Source organism: Aptenodytes forsteri, unplaced genomic scaffold, assembly GCF_000699145.1.
Source record: "Aptenodytes forsteri isolate BGI_AS27 unplaced genomic scaffold, ASM69914v1 Scaffold139, whole genome shotgun sequence".
NCBI classification, from domain to species: domain Eukaryota; kingdom Metazoa; phylum Chordata; class Aves; order Sphenisciformes; family Spheniscidae; genus Aptenodytes; species Aptenodytes forsteri.
The window spans coordinates 414,195-439,313 of NW_008794414.1; the positions used below are offsets into that span (position 1 = coordinate 414,195).

Here is a 25,119-nt window from a genome sequence, read left to right on the forward strand (position 1 = left end):
CTTTTTTTTTTTTTTAGAAGGTCATATAGCACGTTCTCCTAAGTATGCAATAAATATAGCAAAGTTTATATATTTTCTTTAGCAACATGTCCTTGGCCATTAAATATAATTTAAAGGAAGATGCTTTCCTTCTCATTTAAATTTTATCTCTATGTTAAACTCTGTACCTTCAACTCCTAACACAGACACAGAGCAAGAACTGTATTTGAATACTACTTGGCATAAGGCTTTAAAAATACGTAGCATTTGCGAGGAATGTACAACCTCTCCCCTCCAACCAAAATCTCCGTTAGTTTAATAGTTTAATATAAAACTTTTCCTCTCTAGACAGCGTTTCTTTCTCTGTTGAATCAGCTGTAGAGGCTAAGGGCATACGAGTGTTCTGTGTCATCAATAATTTCTATGATCCCAAAAGACATGGCTACTTGCCAAGAACCCACACACAGCGTAGCTCTTTCATTCATCAAAATCACACTTATACCTTAACCCTCACTCCCTCAAGTGGATTTTACCTAAAAATACAGCACTTTGAGAAAAGTAATACAGTAGCTTCAGAAATTAAGCTCTTAAGGAAACTTTGCGTCACAGTAAATCTCAGATTTATAGTGCTTGGCAGTTGTTCTGCAACAGTAGTAGCCTTGGGGTTTCTGGCACTAGCTCAGTATTGACAGCAGCTGATGTGGTTTCTTTTCGCTCTTTGACTCCTCTTTAATAAAAAGCATGCCCTATGGCTCATTGGTTTTGCCCCCTCTGGGCTGATAGCAACTTCTTGAGGAATCAAGGAGCCAGACTTGGCATAAAGCCAAATAAATAGCACGGACTGTTGGCTCTTGACAGCATATTGCAATCAAAGCTCCATAAGGCACAGTAAAGCAGTCAGCTACTATATGAAACTCGACAGATACAACGAGCATGCTTTTTCAGACACTCTGATTGCTGCCCAATTTATATTGCACTACTGAATGCATTTTCTTTAGGAAAAGTGTTAAAGAAAATTTTAAGTTTTTCATCACTAAACTGAATTTAAGAAGTGTTTCGCCGAAACACCATATATAGACACACACACACACTTTCCAGTCAGAATTAGTGTTTTGAAGGATTACTATTCAAGTCTTATTTAGCTACAAGTTTCCTAATGCAAATACTTTGCATACTACTGAAGTTTCTCATTATTTCCTCCCTGAAGTTGTAACAGCAACATTTTTAATAGTCTAAATTTTCTCATGTTGAAATATATTAAAAGCAGAAAGAGGTGAAGCTATTTAATTGAGTCCTGCCAATTCCCTCACTACTCTGAACAATTCTGCAAGGACTATCATGCTTGAGAGGTGTCAGACCAACAGTCCCAGAGAGAGAATCCACCTATTCACAGAATGGATACAGAACAGAGAGTGGTGGTGCAGATTTTCACGTGTGGTTTCACTAAGCACCTCAGCAACGATATTTAGGGACATGCAGGGTAAAAACCAAACAAATTTGGGCATCAGAAAAGGACTGACCACATTGTCAAATTTAAACTTTGTGGTGTGACTTTTTATGTGAATGTTAACAGAGAGCTTATACGATCCTAACATTTCTATTTACTACCAATGAATTTGAATCTGCTTTTTCTATGGCCATGAACCCCTCTCCTAACTGCTCAAGATTTTCAACAGCACAATCATTTCAAAATTCAAGAGAGACATTATAGGTCTTTCTAGGCTCTTGCATTACAAAAGTGCTCCCTGCTCCACCTCCCCACCCCCGCCCCAAACAGGCAAAGAGACAGGCCCCGGTAATCTGTAATTTCAGTAATGTGCATAGGCAAAATGGCTAATCTTTTATTCCCTACAGAATCCAGCCACCTAAGCCAGGAACATTTCAAAAGTCTTTTATGTAACTCTCAAAGCAATCCCTCCCCTACACTGGACAGCTCATGGAGTGCATCTGGCATATCAACATGGTCCCCCATTTACATAGTGGAAAATTATCTTTGAAAACAGATGACACCATATGGAGAAGTGGATGAAAGTGGATTTTCTTCTCTTTTGGGGATTTATATTATTTTGTGATGCTTCATGGATGGATAGGGTCACTTATTTTAATCCATTTTTATCACAATGGCAGACAATTCTATATCCAAATGGAACAGAGAAATATTTTACTGTCCAGCCTTCTAGGGAAGGTGACTTTTGTACATTTAAAAAACAAAAAGTGTTCAGAGTACTAAAAGTTACCTCATTATTAATGTCAAAAACTCCCTCCTGGATTTTCTCGTAGATCTCCTTCGCCGTGTTAATAAATGCCTAAAATAGAGGAAAAAAGCCACAAACACAATGAATGTGATATCCTTTGGCGTAGGATGCACTAATTTGCATCCAATCTCATGTGCAGTTGTTTCAGCGAGACTTTTCTTCCTGACCTCAGCAGGAACAGGTATGACAACAGCATCCTATAACCTACCCTGAAGTAGCAATGGATCACATGCCGTTTACAAAAACGGTTGCATTTTCACAACATCTGTATTCTACAATCTGTTGTCCAGTAATTACAGGGAAAAAGTGGTTTTTAAGATATATAAATGACTTCTAAATTATTTATTTCTGACCCTTATGGATAGATTGTGTGGCAGATGGTTTCCCCTACCCTTAATATCTTTGTAACAGGCCACTCTAGATTAGAGTGCTTAGCAACATAAAACCACAGGGTACTTACAATGATGATGTAAGGATGCTGTCTGCTGGATGAAACCTTATGCTATCATTTAATATTCACCTAATTTTAGGAACATATTCTCTTTAATTAATCTTGCACACAATAGGCAATAGACATCTTAATAGTAGAAAGGAGAGGCCCCAGGTTTTATTACGATTTCTGAAAATCTGTTGTTTTAATTCAGAGAAAAGACTTTGACATTCAGGTCTGAAAAAGTGAATGATATAAATGTTTTTGGTTAAAGTTTACAATCGATGATTCCATTCTTCATCTCTCATTTAACTTTATAGGACAAGTAATGCCTAAAATAATGTATAATTTAAGAGGTGATTAACAGCAGCTAATAATTACGATCAATATCAAACATATAGTTCTTTTTGTTTTAAAATATCAACACCATGCAATCATACAAGATATGCTACCTTCTGCACAAGCCTATTACAGCAAATACAGATCTAATTCAAATATAAAAAAAGTAAACAGGGTTCATGGAGAGGAACAAATCATACCTTTCCTCATTTCTACACTGGAAGCATTTGACTGCTGAACTTGCCACCAGAGCTTTGTTTCCTAATTAACAGGACTGATATGTTTTCACCTTTAAAGGCCTTACAGCTCCCCAGAGTAATCAATCTACTGCAGCTCAATTACTGCACCAAGCACACACCACAGCCAGTGAAGGAGACTTGAACGACTGCAGCAGGAGCGGAAAGATATGAATATGCATAAACTCTAAGTGGGTGATCGAATCATCACAGAGGGTCATGAGAATTTGCAGCAAAATAATGAGAAGAATTAATCATTGCAGATTCACAAGGCACTTAGGAAGTGAGTTCGTTTTTCAAACACGCGTTAGAGTTGAGGAGAAAAATTGGCTTTTGGCCAACTACGAATTGATTCAAACTCCTCAGAAATTGGAGTTTTCAATGTAAGAAAAAAAATTCAAACTTATCTTGGTTTCTGATAACACACTAATTATTGTAATGGCCTCATACATGGGCCTACTGAAAGGTATAAGTCAAACTTTGGAAATTCACACAGCTGGCATCTGTGACAATACTTGCTTGCTTCTATTTCAATGGGACATTAAACAGAACTTGAAGTCTTAAAAATGTGTTATGATAACTTCATGTAAACAAGCACTTAACAATTGGCACTTCTAACAATTCTAGAAGATGTTGGCTAAGCACGCCTAGGCTTTTAGAATTAATGAGAGTTATATTAGATCTATGAAAATTACTTTAGACCAACAAAACTAGCATTTTAACAGACTACAAACTCCAAACTAACACAACTGAGTATAAAGAATTTTCTGGATGCTACACTCAAGAACAGATCACCACAGGAATGCATCTATTCTCACAAAAAATAGTAAAATGCACTGGAAACCATAGTGTGATTTAACAACACTCAATCCCCCCCCCCTTCAACGTAGTTATTACACATGTACGTACAAAGCAAAAAAGCATGCTGAGTTCAGTACAGTCTATTTTAATATTAAACATATTGCCTAAGAAACCATTGCTCTGAAAAATCCAATATTCCATTCACCTCAGTTCTATCATTTCAGTTGTCTTGAAAAGACGATCTGACTACCACATTCCCATCAGTGATTCTGGTGCACCACATATTAGTGTTAAAACAGCACGTACTGTTATTCTGCGTGGCAAAATGCCAGGCTGCACTGGGTCACATATAAATAATTCCTATTTGAAAACAATGGTTTGACAAGAATATAGCATATAATAAATCTACCTCATGTTTTCCTCAGTTGGTATGGGTTCTGAAAAATTACTACTAATCAGCCATGAAAAGAGACTTGCATCCCTTGAGACTTCCATTCGTTTCTTGCATCCATGTATTTTACGTTAGCTTACACTTCAAAGTGTAAGCAGACTCAAAATAACCACCCGAGAACTTTACTGAAAACAGCAGTCTACTTGCTTTAAGAATATCACATCAGATTTTGGCAATCCATGCTAGTGCCCCAATTAGCAAGGACAAGAAGGTGAACTCTGTATAATTGACTTCTAAAAATCTCTTTTAATACTGCATGTTCTAACTCTTATCTGGAACATGCAGTATACTATAAACTCTCAATTATTTATGGGCAGTTTATCCCATTTGCAGATTAACAGAGCCATGGATGCAGAAAGACAGCGGTTTCCCCTCAAATCCAGTTTGGATTTATTAGACCATGTGCAGGGGACTGCAAGAACACAGCTGTAGCACTTCACACGCCAACTTGGATCCAGGTGCAGTTCAGCCACTTCCACACGACACAAGACCTCAACCAGTAAGCCCACACGGACTGGGCTGGCTGCCTACCAAGCCTACTGCGGTTGCACTGTACGTTCCCATAATGCTGCTGTTGCTAAAACACTCTACAAAGATACTCAAGCACTTCCACCCCACATCAGCTCAGATCCAGGTTTATTTTCACCACCCCAGGAGAGGCAGTACCAGATTCAATCTAGATTTATGCACAATCACCTGAAAGATGGCAAGGCCCTAGTACACAGTACCTCCATTACTCATAAAAGGAAGAGAGAGACTTTTGCAAAAACAGTATGTTAGACTTTCAAACATAAAAATTCTAGCCTACATTTCAGGAAAATTAAAGAAAACAAAAGTAACTTCAGGAAAATGTCTACATTTAATGTTTAACTCTTGGTTTTACTCTACATCTCAAATTACTGATGCTTTTATGCATGAGACTACTGAATGTATCTGTACTACAGCATTAAAAAAAAGGTTGTATACAAGTTACTCTGATTTGTTTTAATATAACATGTTTTTCAATTGTGTTCACATTATAACTAGGTTCTCAAATAACAGTAATACCCTGCCGAGGAAAATTACATTACTGTACAAGTGGGAAAGCAAGTCATGTAAGATGCCATCTGCCTGTTGTGTCACACCTGCACCTACTGCAAAGTTAGACTTTCAACATAAAAATTCTAGCCTACATTTCAGGAAAATTAAAGAAAACAAAGTAACTTCAGGAAAATGTCTACATTTAATGTTTAACTCTTGGTTTTACTCTACATCTCAAATTACTGATGCTTTTATGCATGAGACTACTGAATGTATCTGTACTACAGCATTAAAAAAAAGGTTGTATACAAGTTACTCTGATTTGTTTTAATATAACATGTTTTTCAATTGTGTTCACATTATAACTAGGTTCTCAAATAACAGTAATACCCTGCCGAGGAAAATTACATTACTGTACAAGTGGGAAAGCAAGTCATGTAAGATGCCATCTGCCTGTTGTGTCACACCTGCACCTACTGCAAAGCTAACGAAGGAGGTTTTTGAGTCCCAATATACCAGTATAGTATCACCTTAGATGGTTTGTATAAGGAGTTTCCTAGATCATATTGCTACATGGGAACCAAGAAGTCAAGTCTCAAAAAAACCCCAAAACAAAACCCAAACAACCCAAAACACAAAAACCCAACTACCAAACAGTACAGATACTGCATTTGAGATAAATTAATCCTAAAACCACTGAACATAGAATTAAATCAACTTTGACATCCATTTTATCACACAAAGTAAACGAGTAACATAGGTTTACCACCCTTGAGACAAAACCGGGAAGAATTGATTCTGTAACTGGTAAAAACAACGCAGGAAGTAAGGAAGTAAGTTCCCGATACCTCTGTCTTATGGAAGCTGTATGCAGGAGTAATAATAAGCTAAGGGCACCAGAATGCAAGTTATAGAACAGCTACCTTTAGTTTTCACTTGGCAGATGTCAATAACATCACTTCTCTTTCTCAGAAAGCTAATGCCATGCCGAATATTCCAGGACTTAGCTACAAGCTGAACTTAACAGGCAAAACTTGTAAATGAATCACTGACACTTTTCAAAACTCAGATTTTACAAGTTCATCTTTGCTTAAAGTCAGAATATATCAGGTTCCGCACTGCCAGCTCATGTAACATGCTGCCCTCTGGTGGCAATACTAAAGTTAAATTTAGTGCTTTGAAATACAAATTGGGCTGTCATTATTTCTGAATGCTTTCTTACAATTAAATGAGGAATGCTTAAAGGTTAAATATCTCACAAATTCTAAAGCATGACCCCCACCTCTGTGGTCAGCCAACACCTAGAATTTCCTCCTCCTTCCCAGTTTCCTGTCTTATCTTTAAGCAGTAAGGTACAATATAGTGAGATTACTCTAGTATTAAAGAATGCATTTGGAAACAGTAACAACATGGACCACAAATGGATTTACCCCTAGAGCATTCACCATCCCAGTATATAAGTGGTGCTGGATGGCCACTTAATAGAGTGAGATCCCAAAGCTCTGAGCAGCTGTTTTATGCACAGTAAGACAATACTTTTTACAACTAAATGATCCTTCAGAAAGAAGCCTAGGACACTAAAGGGGATGCAGAGGGGTTAATTATCAAGCAGTAGGAAGGTGCTATATAATGAACCTACACCCCAAAAAGCACCAACACACGTGCAGCCTTATTTTTGAAGTAAAGGTGCACAGGCACAAAATGGAACTCGACAGCAATTTGTTGATATGTACCCATTGAAGCACAATCCTTCTGACAAACTTATTGGGAAGATGCACATTACTAGAGCTTGAAGTGTCTCGAAAACTCCTGCAGCTGCTGTTGAACAGTTACAAAGGATAGAGCACCTGAGGAAAAAAAAGATGAAAAAAACCACCAGAACTAAGGATCCATGTCTCCAGCAGAATCCACAGCTCAGGCAGGCAGCCATATCATACTTTCCATGCTCTTCTCTAAAGCCTGAAACCCTCGATTAACTGAGATTTTTTAATTCTGATTCTACCTTGGGATGCCCAGAAGCCCCAAGAACCGTGGCAGAGCCAGTGTTCCTTACTGCACAGTTGGGGCACAGTCCAAGGGTTTGCTACAAGTAGGTAGAAGCTGTGAATCTTCACTGAAGCCAGGTGTCCTGCCCCTTCTCTCTCCCACAGCTGAATCGACATGAGCTTCACCTCTCTATTTTCTCATGGGAGAAACTGGCTAAAGTGCCAGCTTCACACAGCTGAAAGGTCACAGAACTTTGATTTCAAAGAACTTGAAGGAATACTGGTTTTGATACAAGTTAAGATAAACCTAACTGTTGGGTTATTTTTAAAGACTCATGAACTAGAAATCCTGCTCTTTTGCAAGTTCTAGTCAGATTACGTCTTGTGTGTCACTTTACCTTACTATGAAAGCTATTAACATCCTAGGATTTTCAAGTTTTATTAAATCCCTGCTAACTATATTACCAGGTCAAACAACTGTTTGTTTACCAGCAATTAGTTGTGCTTAGGGAGGGTGTGGAGAGGAAATAAAAACACTTCTAAAATCAGTTCAAATTTGAAAGCTGCTAAGAATCTCATCTTTCCACGAGTTTTTCATTTTTACCCTTCAGAATATTACAAAGGCCATCTTCCTTCCCTTATCTGTGACCGAGTAGTACCGCTGTTGAAGCTACAGGGGTTTTGAATATTCATTATCCATTTAAGCAAAAGTATGAAAGAAGCTGCCTGAAGAGAAAATTAAGCTACAGCTGAAACAAAACCATTGAATGACCATCCAGCTACATGTAGCAGAAGTGCTCCGTTGCTCAGTCAAAACCGTTAGTCTATTCAGATTTAATCCTAAATAATGAATCCATTATCACATTCTATTTATGTGCAGACAACTTGGAATAACAAAGACAATACTCTTAAGATGAAAGCTTGGCATAGGGCTATATAATCCCCTCCATACGGGAAACAACTTACTAAAACCAACTCCCACACCAGGAGTCTGTGATACAGTAGTACAACTCAAGTGAGATCAGCTTCTGAACAGCGATGGTGTCTAGTACTGGTTTGACCAGTATCCAGAAAACTCTTTTGCTTAAGGTTGATCACATTAATCATTATTAAAAGTAGCAGTCTGGAGTGCAAGAAGAACGCACAAAGTTATTCCAGCTTTCCAAATACAGCTAGGTATCTTTACTCCTTAAGAATCAGTGCATGTAAATGGATTCAAACAAATGATATTCCGGGGACACAAAGATAAGTATTGTGTGCCGTAGGAAACTGCATGGTCACCCTGAGTTCATGCAGATGATTCTATTCTGCCTCTACAAGTGTTAGACACTCCCCAAGCAGAAAGCACTCAGCAAGCTCTGAACTGCATGTTTCAGATAAGACTACAATCAACAGTCACACACTGTTGTTGAACTACCAAAGAAAAACCAAATGTGATAAAATTGTTAATGTCTCTCGCAAATGAGAGAAAAAAATTCTTAAGCATTATGCATAGTTTTAATGCAAGGTAGGAAAGTAACTGATGTTATGATTAAAACAAGTGCAAACGTGCCTGAGGTTGGGACCTCAGACTTAAAGCGCAAACAAAGTGAAAAGCCTACTGATAAGCACCACAGTGTTTTCTTAGAAAAAAATTACATAAGCAACATTGAATTCTGCAAACAGTACTCTGGAGCGCACACCCTTCCATCCACAATTCAAAAAAAGTAGAACAGGTATGATAACCAAGATTCTAGAAGTTAACACTAGATCCCTTTCAGCATGAATTAAAAACAAGTTCAATGTTTCTACTGGGAGAAATCCAACAGTCATGCTCGGAGTGTACATTACTGAACATCTCCAAAACTTCGTCAAGATACTTTTTTTTTTTAAACACAATTGTAAAGGAAGAAATGCGCTAGTGATACAGCTTAGAAATCACTGAAGAAAAAAGCACAAGAATTCAGTTATGTTTTGATAGCTGGCTATCTTGACAGCTTTAGACAGAGGCTAAAAGGAACTCAGCAACAACAAAAACCCCTGTTTAAATAGATGTGATACCACTGAAGAGACTAGCGTAACTGGCCTTGCACAGTAATCAAATTATAACCCTGTGCTTAACTGTCGCCCCCCCAATAATCCTTCTATCCTCCCAGTGATTCAGAAACTCTTCTCATCCAATCCCATTCCATATTAAACATGACGATTTCACTCTGTGGCCACACTGAATTCTTAGAAGCCTCTACAGAAACTACAAAGGAAGAGCCTACATCAACTTCCCGCTCCAACTATCAATTATCTATTGTGCAAACAGGGTATAAACATTACCTAACAGCCTTGCACAAGATAAACAGCTAACAGGATATTTTCCACTGCTAAATGTTTCCATTTAAGATGTAGGTTACGAGACATAATCCTGAAGAACACAATGAACATTTTTAAACTGTCTTAAGATCCAAGCAGTGAACAGGTCAATGTACTGGTAGGGCTAGACATTGACTAAGGCATTACACAGTGGCGGAAATCCGGTTTAAACAAGGGAAACAGCTTGAATAACATTAACAACAGAAGCTGATTTGTTCATATAAAGAAACTGCTAAAGACTCCACCATTAGCTTGCAAACATCTACAACAGACATTTATGACACAAGGTAAGATAAAGTTGGGTCAGAAACAATGTCAAACTGATCAAAACAAAGTCTAGAGGCTTGTCTTGTCACTTTTGACAGAGAAACATGTATTTTCAACTAGAGAGATGAAAAAAATCTATTAGGAAAAAAGTCTCCTCTGGCCATTTAACTGCTTCTGGTACACACAAGAGACATACACCCATGTGCTGCTGTGTTTCAATATTACATCTGCATGAAATGCAAGTAGTCTGTATGCTGAATGGCACTGACTAGGACCACAAGACTTTGATGGCTATCTGCTTGTGCTTTACAATGGTGATCTGCCTGCTAACTTATGTAGCACCACAGGTTTGTAATGCCACATTGCCCCTCCTGAATTCCTCAGTAACAAGAACTTGGTATTCGGCGTAAAAGAGCCACACAGTTACTAGCACTGCTGCTGCTGCACCAGGTATTAGTCTGGACATAGGCTAGAGACAATGAAGTTAGGAATTGCATGCCAGATCTACAGATGCTGTAGAAACGCTCACGTGGTAAGCAGCCTAAGCTTCCCAAGGTAACAGGACAGACTTGATAGCATACAAGGCAATGCCCTTACTGAAGTAGCTGTTCAGAATATGTGGAATGCGGTTAGATAACCCACTAACTGTGTGGGACTGAGAACAATACAGTAACCTGTATAGCTAACAGTGTCTCAAGAATAATTAAAATGGATAAAAAGCACTTGCTATAGAGTTTCTTTACACCTGTAGGACGCAAGCTGTACAGGGAGACTTACTTATGTCAACCAAAAGATATAATAATTAATCCATCTTCTATAAACTAAAGAGACTTGAAAAAGCAGCATGAGCAGTTCAGAAAAAAGACTGCTATAACCTTGCTTTTTTACAAAGCAAAGTCATTTAATTCAGAACACTTCTGAAATTATTTTCATTTTTTCCATGAAGAATTACCTCAGAAGGTTTTTAGAACTGCCTGAAGAGTCTCCCTTACTACTTCAGAAATTACTGAAACAAGCAGCCATGCTAAAAAACTAAAGATGAGTTTACCGCATTTTCTACTCTAAAAACATGCATTAAAGCATTTTTGTTAAAATAAATAAAATTGTGGTGACTAGTATTTCGAGCAGCCATGTGTGTCTATAATGAGATAGACTGCTTCCACATACTGAGGTAGGCTACAGAGGATTCAAGTGATTTGAGGAAGGGATGCCATGAATAATCCAAAATGATTATTTCTAAACCCTTAACAGTCTTGATTCTTTTGCCATGAGTACTTTTGCCTCAGATTCAGAAAGCAAAGTTTGAGAACCAGCTCTGTAATGAGAAAAAACACAAAACAAGTTTGGCCAGGAGATATTCTTCCTAATTCTACTTTGGACAGATACCTCGAAGTTGGATCTATTTCTCTTAAATGGGTGGAAGAATAGTTTAAGCCCTATTACTGGATACTGTGTAGCTTCTTTGTTGTCACTTTTCCTGGCAATCACACTTGCATTACTTCCTTCAGTACCCAGAAATACACTACCATTACTGCTTTGTTTTGTATAGCAACCACTAAGCAACGCAACACAGGCACAAATGCAGTGGGCCAAAGCTTTATTAGTCAACTACATGATCTCCGTATGGCAAAATCCCTCTTTTGGGAAAGAGAAAACAAGACACCAGTTGTTATCTGGGAATGTTCTAGCCTGTTGTATCTATGCATTTCCATATGTATACATGCATGTGCCTTACAGTAAAGTGTCCTTCTCTAAAGCACCCTTTTTGAGGAGTATTTCCTATTGATGGGTAAGAAGGACAGAAGGCTGATAACTGAATTAAAAATAAATCTTAAATATTAGTTTTATCATTCTGTAAGACTTTGTTAAATACAGAGTTGAGAAAAGAACAGAGGCCTAATAGGTGCAAATAATTCTTACATATTTCTGAAGGTGTATTCATGTAAGCTTTTGTTTGCATAAGTCTTTGTTGTTATCTAGTTAGAATCTACATCTATCATTTTGTTCCAGAGCTATATCTATCTCCAGTAAAATCACCTGCTCTTCCAACACTGCTGATGCTGTATCTTATACAGATATGTTTGACTTTAAAGATTTCTACAGGTGTCCTGGCACTGTAATGGTTAACTGCATAACCCATGCATGATACACTATAGTCACCAGTGATTTATCAGCATGGATTTAAAAATACTGCTGAGTAATTAAGGGGATATTCCTTCCCCCCAAAGTCCCATAGCTTTTTTCCCCCCTTATAACCTCCATACAATTAGAGAGAGCCGCTTTGACCCCAGTAGTTCCATCTAAAAATTCTGGTACTTTTGGAAAAGATGAGTGTTCTGAGACTCAAATTAAATGCATAAAAAGTATTTGACAATTTATCTGAAACCTAAGGAAGTAGAAGAAAGCGTCTGCTTCAACACTTAATACAAACGCATTTGAAAACATCTGATATAATAATCCAGATGCAAATTCAGAGACTAGCAATGTCCAGCTTTTTAGATCCAGTCTATTTCCATCAATGCAAAAATTCAACAGTATAAATACATATTCTTTCTAGTCGAAAAACCTTTACTTTCTTAGCCCTTAATCTCCCAAAGAAGCCAGTAAAAATGTTCTCCACTGCCACCACATAAGGTAACATGAGTAGACAGAGGGCCACAGCTTTCTTCTGTTTAAAATTTCATCTAACTTTAGGTGAATTACCTCAAATGTTCTTCCTGTTTAGTTTCTACATCCTCAGGCAGTCACAAAACTATCATTTCTTTCCAGTCCTGAAGTCAAGTACTGAAAGCTTGCTAGATTTGCCTCCATTTTGCACACTACTTGTTCTTTCCTCAAATGTTGCCCATTCCACACGATTTCCTCATTCCCTTCTGTTTTTTTGATACTGTACAGTCCAGAATCAGCATTAAAATGAAAATGGTCTCTTCTTTTGTCCACAAAGTGATATCTTTTACCTTCCGTGCCTACTATTTCTCCTCACTTATTTTTACTGGCTCAAAGATTAAGATTTTGCTCTTTCAGTTGTAACTATTCTAGATCATGCCACCTCTTTTAGTGTTGACTGAGAATACCATTTAAGGAATGCATTTGATTGTCACTAAAAAGGATTATATCCTAAAGCTTTTCCATCAGAATTAGAAAGTTAGCACATGCAAGCAATCACTCACTCGTATCATCATCAGAAGAGGATCCTATTTCAACTTTTTTGATAGAGAACTTTATGCCCATTTTCCTCTTGATAATCAGAGATGTATTAGGTACTGGACAGCTCATTCACTAGCACGTATTTTTTGACATGGAGAGAGGTGCTAATCTTAGAATCAGGTAGTAACAAACCAGAATGAAGTCAGTGAAAGCTGTTTGTTACTCTTACTATAACTTTTCAAAAAACACTAAATATTTAAAAAGTAGAAGACTTTACCACTGAAAGAATACCTCATTGCTTGTCCACCATTTTGCGTTTAGGACAATTTTGGAAAAGAGTAAGGGCAGATTACGTCGCATGAGAAGCTGAACTATGTCATGCTATTGTAAAAAAGGGTTAGTAAGTGGCAATATATGAACTGAGTAATGGCCTGAAAGACATATGAAGCAAACTTTCTGTTTTACATCGCACTAACATCTCAGCTGGAGCTCTTTGTCCACCACTGTCTGGCTAAGATGGAGTTAGTTTTCTTTACAGCAGCCTGTATGGTGCTGTGTTTTGGATTTGTGACTTAAAACAGCGCTGATAACACACCAATGTTTTAGCTACTGGTGAGCAGTGCTTACATAGTGTCAAGGTTTTCTGTTTCTTACTCTGCCCCCCACAGTGATTAGGCTTGGGGTAGGCAAAATCTGGGGGGAGGACACACAGCTAGGACAGCTGACCAGAATTGGCCTAGGGGATATTTCATATTATATGACATCATGCTCAACAATAAAAACCAAAGGGTAGTCTTTCCAAAGTAGCTGTTGCTCAGAGACTGGCTGGGAATCAATCAGTTTGTGGGAAGTTGTGAGTGACTGCCTTTCCACCACTCTTCCCCCCACCTCTTTCCTTCATTTATTAAACTCTATCTCAGCCCCTGAGTTTTTCTCACTTTGGCTCTTCTGGTTCTTTTCCCCATCTGACTGGACAGGGGGAGTGAGCGAGCAACTGGATGGGCACTTAGTTGCTGGCTGAGGTCAACCCACCACAACCACCCTTCAAGAAAGGCGTGCAGTAAATCAAGGTGAGATATGTAAGAACTTTTTTTTTTGTTATAAGCAAAACTTCAAAAGACTTAAGTTCTTTACTCTAAAGTAGCAAAGACTGTAAAAAATTATTCAAACACATAGCAGACTACAGCAACCAAGATAATGACCTCTTCAGCAGCTCTGTAGAGGACAGAAAAATAAATTGCATGTGTGAATTGCAGCAAAGATGATTCCTGCTAGGTAGCGAAGGGGAAAGATGACAACAATACAAATACCAAAACATTGCAATAGATTGCTCTGAAGAGCTTATGAAATATTAGAGGTCTTTAAAACAGGTTAGATTGACATCTGCCAAGGATACCAATAGCTTGGCTTGCTTTGGACTAGCAAATCTATTCTAGTCTTACTTTTTAGATTTCAGGACAGACAGAAGTACCTATTTCTCTGATCAAGTATTTTGAAAAAGAACAAGTATATTAATTACTAGAGTCTCAGCAATGTAATTAGTGCCATGCAATCAGATACAATGTAGACATTGTCTTTCTCGTAATATAAAGAGTACTTAATTCAAGTTGAGGAATCCAAAACCTAGAGGAATAGTATCTGTACAAATAAAGCGCAATTCAAAACAACTGTTTTACTAAAATACCAGTATTAAGCAAAGTTACCTCCTCTACATTGGAAGCAGTTTTGGCAGATGTCTCCATAAAGATAAGTCCGTGCTCTCGTGCAAATGCTTCACCTTCCTCTTTCTTGACTTCTCGTCTCGATTCTAAATCACTGGAGATAAAAAAAAAATAAATTAGTCACATGGTCTAACCTGTCCATGTAAATATTATTCTTCAGAGACATGGTTATAAGCCAAAAGCCCTCATTAGAACTCACATACATATGAATATCTACTCAAGCCCTTACATAAAGTAGAATTAATGCAAGTCTTGCACTTACAGTATATGGAGTAGCCACAGACATCAGACTTGCTTGAGATATCAATCCTAGCTGACATAGATCTTATAAAAGACTTCATGAAACGGCTTTCAACAGGATGCATGTATACTTATCTAGCTATTCCTTGAATGCTAACTTTAGACATTGTCATTTTAGGTAAATATCACTTTTCCAGTATAATGTTATCTACCAATCCACACTGTAAAGCTGAACTCATAAGCAAGTTTTACAGAAGATTTCTTAATGATATTAAAAATAATTTTAAAATTAGAGTTCATTTTTTCTATTCAGTAACAAAACTTCACACAGTCAATTTCTGTTCTGATAAAAAGACTTAAAGCAAAAATAAGTTATTTTGAACTACATTAGCTGTTGTCTCCCAACAAGCTAGCATTTAGGTTTTGAAACTCCAGGCCTGGCCCTCTAACGGCAGAACTTGAAGTGACTGTTACAAAACCTCGTTTCCTGCTTACCAAGCAGTTTAGATGAAAGTTAAACATTACACAAAAGAACAGGAAAAAAACATTCCGACTGGACAACTAAAGACAAATCCACTTCTGTAAGTCATATAGACACATACGTATTTCACTCTTACTTTTTAAAGCTTCTTTAGGAACAAGGAGTACAGTTTCTATCCTTCTTTGTAAGTATATTACATCTTGAGCAATAACAATGCTACGTTTATACATAAATAATAAATATAACATTTAAATAGTTTCATTTAAGTTGTGTATCTGAGAACATATTTTTACATGCACATTTTTAAACTGAACAGCATGCAAATACAGAGGTTTAATTTGCAGCCAGAATACCAGTAAAAAGTATCACACTGGGCTTCAGTGCTGCCATCCTTGTAATTACACATATATTAAAAATAAACGATACTCACTGTGGCCTCTATTTTGCAGCAACACAGGGTTTTGTTATATTTACAACTACATGCTAGCTCAGATGAGTTAGAGTCAAGACAACTCAGCACATCATTTAAACACGGAACATTTGAAGATAAGGATACAAGAAATGACTTCTCAAAACACTGTTAAAGTTGATGTTCATTATACATAAGCGTTTCCAGTATCTCAGCCTCAGGCTTAAGATATTTTAACAAGGTGTTCATTCTCATGTCCCTGAAGTAGCTATCTGACATTGTATTTCTGAACTTGAGCAATGTCTTTATTTGCTACTACCATGCTACCCTCAAAAATACCTTATTTAAAACCTTGATTCACTACAGTGTTATTTCCATGATAGAACAGAAATAAACAACTCTTTTGACTTGAAATAGTGCAGCTGCATCGAAAACTGCAGTGGTAACCCAGTCAAAACTCACTACTGATATCTAAACATATTCTTAAAGAGCTTTAACTGCTTCTACTAACCACAGTTGTCTTCCTCTCTCCATTCCAATAATTCGAGGCATTTGGTCTTACTAGATCAATATAGCTATGTTTTGTTCTGGAAAGAAGATTAAGTACAGTATTTGTCATGTTTTAACACTAGTATTTGTAATGTTTCCAAAAAAACAGCTATTATATTTCAGATTAAATTCTCAACACTCTTCAAATCCAGCAGTAAATCAAAACTACAAACATATATCAAGTGCACTGTTGAAACTCATAAGAGCAAAATTTATTCCTTCAAATAAATTATGCTAGTATACACATTCTTCCTTCCATCCATGCCCTACTATAAGAACTCCTGTAACACTCTTTCAGGATAGTGCATTATAATTGAAGGAGTTTCTTTGAGGCTTGAAAATAATCCCAATTAAAAAGCTTATGAAAGGTTTGAAAATAATCCCATTTAAAAAGCTTATGAAAGAACTTTTACTTCATGTAGCACCTTAATCTGTAACTTAACATACATAATTTAAGTATATTTATTGTTTGAATAAAACCTAGTTGTAACTGGGAATTACTGAGCTAGCTGCAAGTAGCATATTATAACATACAATCATGTGGTACAGTCTGCATCAGCAGAATGCAAGACAAATTTAGTTTAACTGCTAAGAATAATCAGGAATAGTTACAGATGTCAACAAAGTATGCAAACTTATGTAGTACTTATCTCAAGTAAACAGTATACTTTACTGTTTCTCTCAGTGCCATATTTTTACTCACATAAGCATAAGAACAGTTGGTCAGGGACATCACGGGCTTACCAAAGCTTCGTTTAGTAAAAGAGATTACATTTTTATATTAATTTGTGATGACTGTGCTTATCACATTCCTCAATTAAAAAGAACGTCGTTAGTCATTTTCCAGATTATGTATAAAAATGTGGACAAGCTTCACAATTACTTAATGCTTAGCATGTTTTTCAGGGGGAGGCAGAGGGAGGAAAATAGAAGGGAGAAGGGGGAAGAAGAAGAAAATAAGAGATGAACAGGCCAGAGTAGCAATAACAGACTCTCTTTACCACCAAGCTGTTTCTCAGTAGTATCTAAGAAATGATCTGGCTGTTCATTCAATTTTAAGGGACAAGCATACACACCATTATTTCAACTGGCACCTTTACCGTCAAGAATTGCTGAGGCATGGAGACAAATAAAGGTCAATTAGGCGAAGGCCTGTAACTAATGGGTTATTAAATTCCGAGATGATGCTTTTGGTATTTGGAAAAGACCTACATCCAGCAAAAAAATCTAGACATGATGCTACAGTTCACTAGATCAAGAACTAGAAAAAAATTACAGATAAACTTAATGTATTCAGTGATGTGTTTTTATAAAGACCTTCAATACAGATCAAAGTCTCAGCATCAAGAGGGAACCATTTTAGAACTTTGGACAGTCTAGCTGCTGAGAAGACCAAGTAAATAATTGTTTACAAATTGGGTAACACACTCCCAAGACTTTTTGTTGTCTTTTCATCACCCAGTGTCTAAGAGCAGCCTGAATTCACCAGGAAATGGTCAAAAAGCACTCTCTGCCCCAACCCCAGCTAAAACATACAGAATATGAAACAGGCTTAGAATTCATAAATGTCTCATATAATCATTGAGGTACGCACTTTTTACATGTGAGAAAAGTTTTTGAAGTGAATCCTGTAGTATGGGCTTTTTTTTTTTTAAATGACATTTTCTCTGCTGTGATTCTTAACCAAAAACTAAAGCACATTAGGACACCTAAAATTAGGAGTCATATTGTCTTTATAAGGGAGATCTAGGTGCTTCTAAATGGTGATTCCAGATGTAGAAAAACCTAATGAGCAAAATTCATAAAATCCATGACTTCATGCATTCAGTCAATCATTTTAAAATAGTATTACTTCTAAAAAAGGTACTCAGAACATAAGGTAGTTGATCCACATGTGCTACACATTGTATTGGTCTAATTAGAAAAGGAAAGGTTTTAGATTCACCATAGAACTACGTCCAGTGACTGAAAGTAATTTAAAGTTAACATACTACCTACAATAAGAAAACACAAAAGCTGAAATCCAGAAGTCATAAATCTTTATCACTTACAAAATCATAACTGGTTAAGTTTTACCTTTTATTTCCAATAAGCATTATAACCATGTTGGAATTGGAATGCTGACGAGCATCTTCTAACCAAGTTGTCAAGTGATTGAAAGTGTCCCTCCTAAGTATGGAAGACAATGAAAATTAAAAGCAGTATTTCAAGAAATCTCTGTCCCTTCTGTTAGTCAGCTTCTCTACTTGACTAACCAACTCATTTATTAGTACACATGCTCCAGGAATAAAAGCTAGTAATCCCTTTGTGAGAGGGAGAATAGGCAAACAAAAATTTAGCAAACAAGGAGCATTAAGGAGCTCTGCCTAAAAAGTAATTGAAAACATGTTTGCTACAAAGAATAAAGAGGATTCTTACAGCTGTAAGGATCTGTAATTTTATATACATATAAAATCTGCTGAATGGAATTTTAAAAGTCCCTAACAGCCTCAACCAATTCAAACAACAGTACAAATAATCACATACTCATATAGTAATACTTGTTCTATTGAAGGCAGAAAGTGATTGACAGTTTTCTGAGAGTTTATAAACTGAATAATGAATTTAGCAGCAAAGTCTTTTGAAGTAAGGTGCACGAATATGGCATGTTACATATTTTACAGAATTTATACTCTAAATATTAAATCACATGCTTGTAAAGTGTGTTTAAGATTTCACAAGAGTAAAACCATCTATGTATGAATCAAAGATTCATTTGCTGGAAATCCAATGGAAAGAATACATTGCTTCCTGATATTTAAAAATAAACAGGGAACAAAAGGAAAAACCATCTTGGAAATCTCTAGTAAAAGCTGTTGCTTAATTCAGCAACAAGACCCAAGATCCACAAAGAGAGCCACACACCCTAATAGGATTTTGGAGCCTGAACATTTTCATAAACCAGCCACAGTACCCACAGTTTTGCAGATAACAAGTTGTATAGATACTTTATTCAATGCAGCAGGAAAACCTTAGTCACTTCTGAATAGCTGCTACAAAAAATCACACTAAGACCTGTATTTTCCCAGCCTCATAAACACAGCAATGGTAGAAGTTTCCTGGTATTTTTATGTAACCAAACTTTGATGTTTTACTATTTCACTCCTTTGCAGAATGGCACTTCACTAAAAAACCTGCTATAACTGAAGAAAAATTATAGCTCATGGTAATAAAAATGCTAGAAAGGAATGAATGAAATATTTTAAGGTCTTTCTCAATAAAGGTAATCCAGAGGTTCATGGTCAAATAGTTTACAAAAATATTTTGTTTCATTCTTCCCAAGACTTTATGTATACTTTTTCTCAACCACCATACAGAGGAAATTGGAAGTATATATGTTACATAGGCTATATCTTGATTTTTGAGCACTTAAGGAAAGTTGGCAACACATTACATTACAAATATCTATACAAAAAACCAAACTAATTTAGACATTTTCACACTGCTGTATACCATAGCACAATTCTACAAAGACATATAATTTTAATTCAGTTATACCTCCTTGGTATTCTCACCTTGTAATGTCATACACTAGTAAAGCCCCTGCTGCCCCTCTGTAGTATGACCTTGTAATGGAACGGAAGGACTCCTGCCCTGCCTGTAGAAGACAAAATTTCATTATTTCATATCTCAAATTTATTTTTTGGTGCTGAAAACCACAAACTTAGAACGACAGAATCACAGAATTCTACTTTTCAGAGGACAGGGACAAGAAGGAGTATGGAAGGGAAATCAGAGAGGGGACAATTGGGGACAAAGTCTCTAACACTAGCAAGAGAAGGCACATAAGGAGAAGACACCAACTACAGCACAGTGCTGTTTAAAAAAAAAAATCGGAACAAGACCTCTAAACCTTTTTCGGCAATCCCTGACAACCCAATTTACTGAATGGCTTCACAATACATGAATCATTATTAGAGCACAGAATGGACTCCTAGCAACTAAGCTCTGAAGACAAATTTGAAAGGAAGCAAATAACCCAGAGCTTCACATTTGAATTCAATAACCCGCTCCCTGGGGCAGCTGTTGACACTAGAATAAATAAAGCCCATTGTAAATAAATGATGAATGACATCTTTACGCCCACCATCTGCTGGTGTAAAGGTTGTTGGAAGGCCAAGGATGCAGATTTTATCCGTTATATCATAAACTGCAGCCAGCTTTCAACAGTCTTCAGCTGGAATTCTTTCAGTAATCATTTTATTATGAAAAAACAGAAAATGGTTCTGAATTCAATTTTACACAATTCTGCTCCACAGTTAATCAATTTCCTCTTTACTTGATAAATAATGCTTGTCAAACAGTTACAGGATGCAAGAGTCATCTTCATATGCACTGGTGAAAAACTTCAGAGATCCTACATAAATTAGATAGTTCTCACAGAAAAGTATTCTGTAAAAATCTCAGCACTTAAAAGAACACACTCAAAAGAACACAGACCTGAAAAATAAATATTCATAGTTGCAGACCTTGAGCTCTCCATGCTCATGTTTTTCAGAAGTGCTATCTAGCACCTGACAGTTGTTAGAAGAAACATTTACTTCTAATATTTAGTAATAACAGAAGCTTTAGCATAATTCAAAGATTAACACAGAACACGATTAAGAAATACTAATATTAATGCTGGAAAAAACCTATATGTAGTAAGATAGTTATCTGCAGAACTATAGGAAGTTATCTTGATTTAAAACCATGAAAAGCAAGAATGACATTTATCAACTATAGGCTACCCCTCAGCCCTACCTACAAAATTAGTGTACAGAGAACTTTCTCTTCTCACAGTTACTGTACTTAATATAAGGTCTTCTTGAATTCAAGGAGAACTTGATCTAGATTCTGTCACTGAACAAGAACAGTGGCACAAGTTTTGACATGTTCAGGCTTCAGAAAGCATCCTTGTCTTCCAGAATAATCAGTGACTTCATTTGAAGAAAACACTTTATCTTAGCCATTCCAGTGGAAAAAGTTACAAAAGACAGACAATATATTTAATAGTTTCAACACGATTAGAATACACTAGCGTATGTACTTGGCTGACAGTCCAAGTGCATCTTTATGTAAACTAAGGTAACAGAATACAGACAATCTGCTAGAATGCACCAAGGAATAGTAAAAACCCAAGTTTTTCGCACAATACTTGGTTCCCTACCCAGAAGCTCCACTAAGCTCTACAACTTTTTCTTGGTGTGGTGACTAGCTCAAGTGCATGGTAGATGCATAAAACATTTTCCTCCGAACTAGACAACAGACAAGTTATTGTTACCAGCGTATTCCATGTATTGCCTAAAATCATATATGAAGTGGACTTAGCCTACCACATTAAGATTCCCTGTTTCACCTTCATAAATTCCACCCTGACACATGCCATTAATTTACTCAGGGAGACGAACAATCACAGTCAACCAAGATTGTCAGAGGTTCTAGCAGATCTTACAAGAATCATTTACTTACAAAAGTCTGGTATCTAAATCCTGAACATACGATAACATTTTTAATTGTGTCCCATTTCCCTGTGATGAAAATTAAATATCACTGCTTCCTGAAGAAAACACTGGGGAAAGGGTGGAAAATGTTGCCCCTTCTTCACCAAAGATGACACAATCTTCCATACAGCAATAATGAATTTGTGCTTACATATACCAATAGACAACACAAACTGAATTCCCTTTTCATTCTAAACAGAAGAAAATTGAGTTTCTGTAAAGAAACTCCATGATATTTATGTTTATATATTTTTTTATATTTTATATAAAATAAGAAACACCTTATATATATAATTTACTGTCAATTTTAACGAAGGTCAATATAGCAGGGTTAGGCATGTAGAACATACTCCACAGCTTTTTTTTTTTAGTATCATTACTACTTTAAGCATTTTTTATCTGACAATTTGCTCTCTGCCCCCTGCCTCCCCCCTCCGCAAAGGGGGACAAGCTATTTCAACGACAAAAACAAAAAAGTGTAGGCTATTAGCCAAAACCGACTTTTTAAAAAAAATACAAGTGTGTTATAATTGTACTTTATCAGTCTTGCGAAGTAGGACCAACCCAAGTTTAGCTATTTGCTACAAGGAGCAACAGATCGAAGTAGCAGTATGGAAGCTCAGTATAAATCAAAACCAGCTTTGATACCAGAGAAAAGCCCTTTATTTTAAGTGGAATTAACATTGTTCTTACCATCCCTTCCATGTTCCCCCAAAATCCAGCACTTCCTTTTTTTCTCCTCTTCCATATCAAAAAGCTTTTTTCATAGAATCACAGAATGGTTGAGGTGGGAAGGGCCTCTGGAGGTCACCTGTTCTAACCCCACTGGCTCAAGCAGGGCCACTCAGAGCAGGTTGTCCAGGTCCGTATCCAGACGGCTTTTGAAGATCCCCAAGGATGGAGACTCCACAACCTCTCTGGGCAATCTGTGCCAGTGCAGGGGCAGGGCAGGTGTGGGGAACAGTAGTGGCAGTAGCTTAATGTTAAACAGGGTACTTCCCAAGGCCATATTACATCTAGTAAGCCCTTGCTCCGAGGCAACCCCTGGTTATACCCACTTTCAGAGTTAACACTGCAGTGGAAGTGGGAAGATGGAAGATCTTTTTGGTAACAGATAGACCATGACAGCGATTTCACATGTAGAAACTCTAGCTCAGACAAGGAACAGCCTACAGGAACCAATAAATGCATACTGAACAGGCCTGAACATGCACCCTCTCCCTTCAGAGAAAGGGGTGCTAGCTCTGACGTGAGTAGTTCGCTAATCATGAAAAAATGTGGGCCTCTGATAAACAAGTGATGTTTTAAGCGTTAAGTAACACTCTTTTTGGCAGTTTTCTGGACTGTAAGCTTTTACGGTTCATATGATATTGGTTAACAAAAACAAACTTTCTGATATGAGACTTATATAATCATAGTTCTAGGAGTTACAAGTCTTCAAAATAGTACAAAAATCTTCATCCCTGCTTGAACTGTAGAACTACACGGACATATATCTCATGGGCTTCTCTAAATATACCTCAGTACAGAGACCAAAATGCAATTTCAAAATAATGATGTAAGCAGAACATGAAGCATTATCAATCACCTTAGGTCACTAAGATACACAGATTTAGGGCCTGCACTAAAGTTTTCAGAAACATTTAAGCTATGTAATTGTACTACCACTGACAGAGCATCTGTGGCACATTTGACAAAAGACTCCAAGTGTTACTATTCCTATAGGAAATCTCAGTGTCATTTCCAAGTGTGTGGTGTAGTCACGTAGGTGTCAGTTGCAAAACGCGCATGCAAGTCTTTGCTAGGCAGTTTTCGACTGTAAGCTTTTACAGTTCATATGATATTGGTTAACAAAAACAAACTTTCTGATATGAGACTTATATAATCATAGTTCTAGGAGTTACAAGTCTTCAAAATAGTACAAAAATCTTCATCCCTGCTTGAACTGTAGAACTACACGGACATATATCTCATGGGCTTCTCTAAATATACCTCAGTACAGAGACCAAAATGCAATTTCAAAATAATGATGTAAGCAGAACATGAAGCATTATCAATCACCTTAGGTCACTAAGATACACAGATTTAGGGCCTGCACTAAAGTTTTCAGAAACATTTAAGCTATGTAATTGTACTACCACTGACAGAGCATCTGTGGCACATTTGACAAAAGACTCCAAGTGTTACTATTCCTATAGGAAATCTCAGTGTCATTTCCAAGTGTGTGGTGTAGTCACGTAGGTGTCAGTTGCAAAACGCGCATGCAAGTCTTTGCTATCAAAAAGGGTTCCTTGCAAGTTCCTTAACTGCATATTTTTGAATCTATAAACGGAGGAGAAAAAAAAAAAGAAGAGCCATGATGCAGTACAAGAAAGTAGTTAGATAAGGAAATAGGATCCACAACAGCACAACAACTGGAAAACAGTCCATTAATTTTACTGAATTCTCTATTCTCGATGCTGAAGAATTTGGGAAGTTTCTTCAAGGACAGAGTTATCTGACTACATCCCAGCAAGCCTTCAACATCCAAGCTGACCATAGTTTTTATTAGGAGGAAACTTAATAGTATATATCTACATGAAAAATGAGAAACTACAATGCACCATAGCTAGTAGCTCTAGACTCCTTCACTTTTACAAGGGGCATACGGTGGTATGTTCAAACCCAGTGACAGAACACCTCATTCACATTGGGAATTATTACTCATTTAAACTAGTTTACACTTTTGTAAGCTGTATAGAAAACTAAAAAGACATCTAATAAACAACCAACTCACACAAGTGTCATACTACCTATGACAACTGCCAGTTGGGAACTACTCCACAGTTGATCCCTGGAACAAAATGTTCCAGAAAGAGAGGAGCAATACATACCTTTGAATAGTTTTGAAAGTTATAAATACACAGCCTTTTCATCACATGCAACTTGTTTATATAAATGCATT

The 25,119-nt window shown here is 36.9% G+C and overlaps 1 protein-coding gene across 2 annotated transcripts in view; it reads right to left on the minus strand.

Annotated features, from left to right (window-relative positions):
- The window catches only part of RAB2A (RAB2A, member RAS oncogene family), a 36,973-nt gene that overhangs the window by 1,926 nt on the left and 9,928 nt on the right, over positions 1-25,119 (minus strand). For both annotated transcript variants that reach the window (XM_009289253.1, XM_009289258.2), the window contains 4 exons: positions 20,208-20,290; positions 18,730-18,822; positions 14,957-15,068; positions 2,217-2,285 (listed from right to left, as the gene is read on the minus strand). In XM_009289253.1, the coding sequence (XP_009287528.1) occupies positions 2,217-2,285; positions 14,957-15,068; positions 18,730-18,822; positions 20,208-20,290 (357 nt within the window). The remainder of the gene's footprint in view (positions 1-2,216; positions 2,286-14,956; positions 15,069-18,729; positions 18,823-20,207; positions 20,291-25,119) is intronic.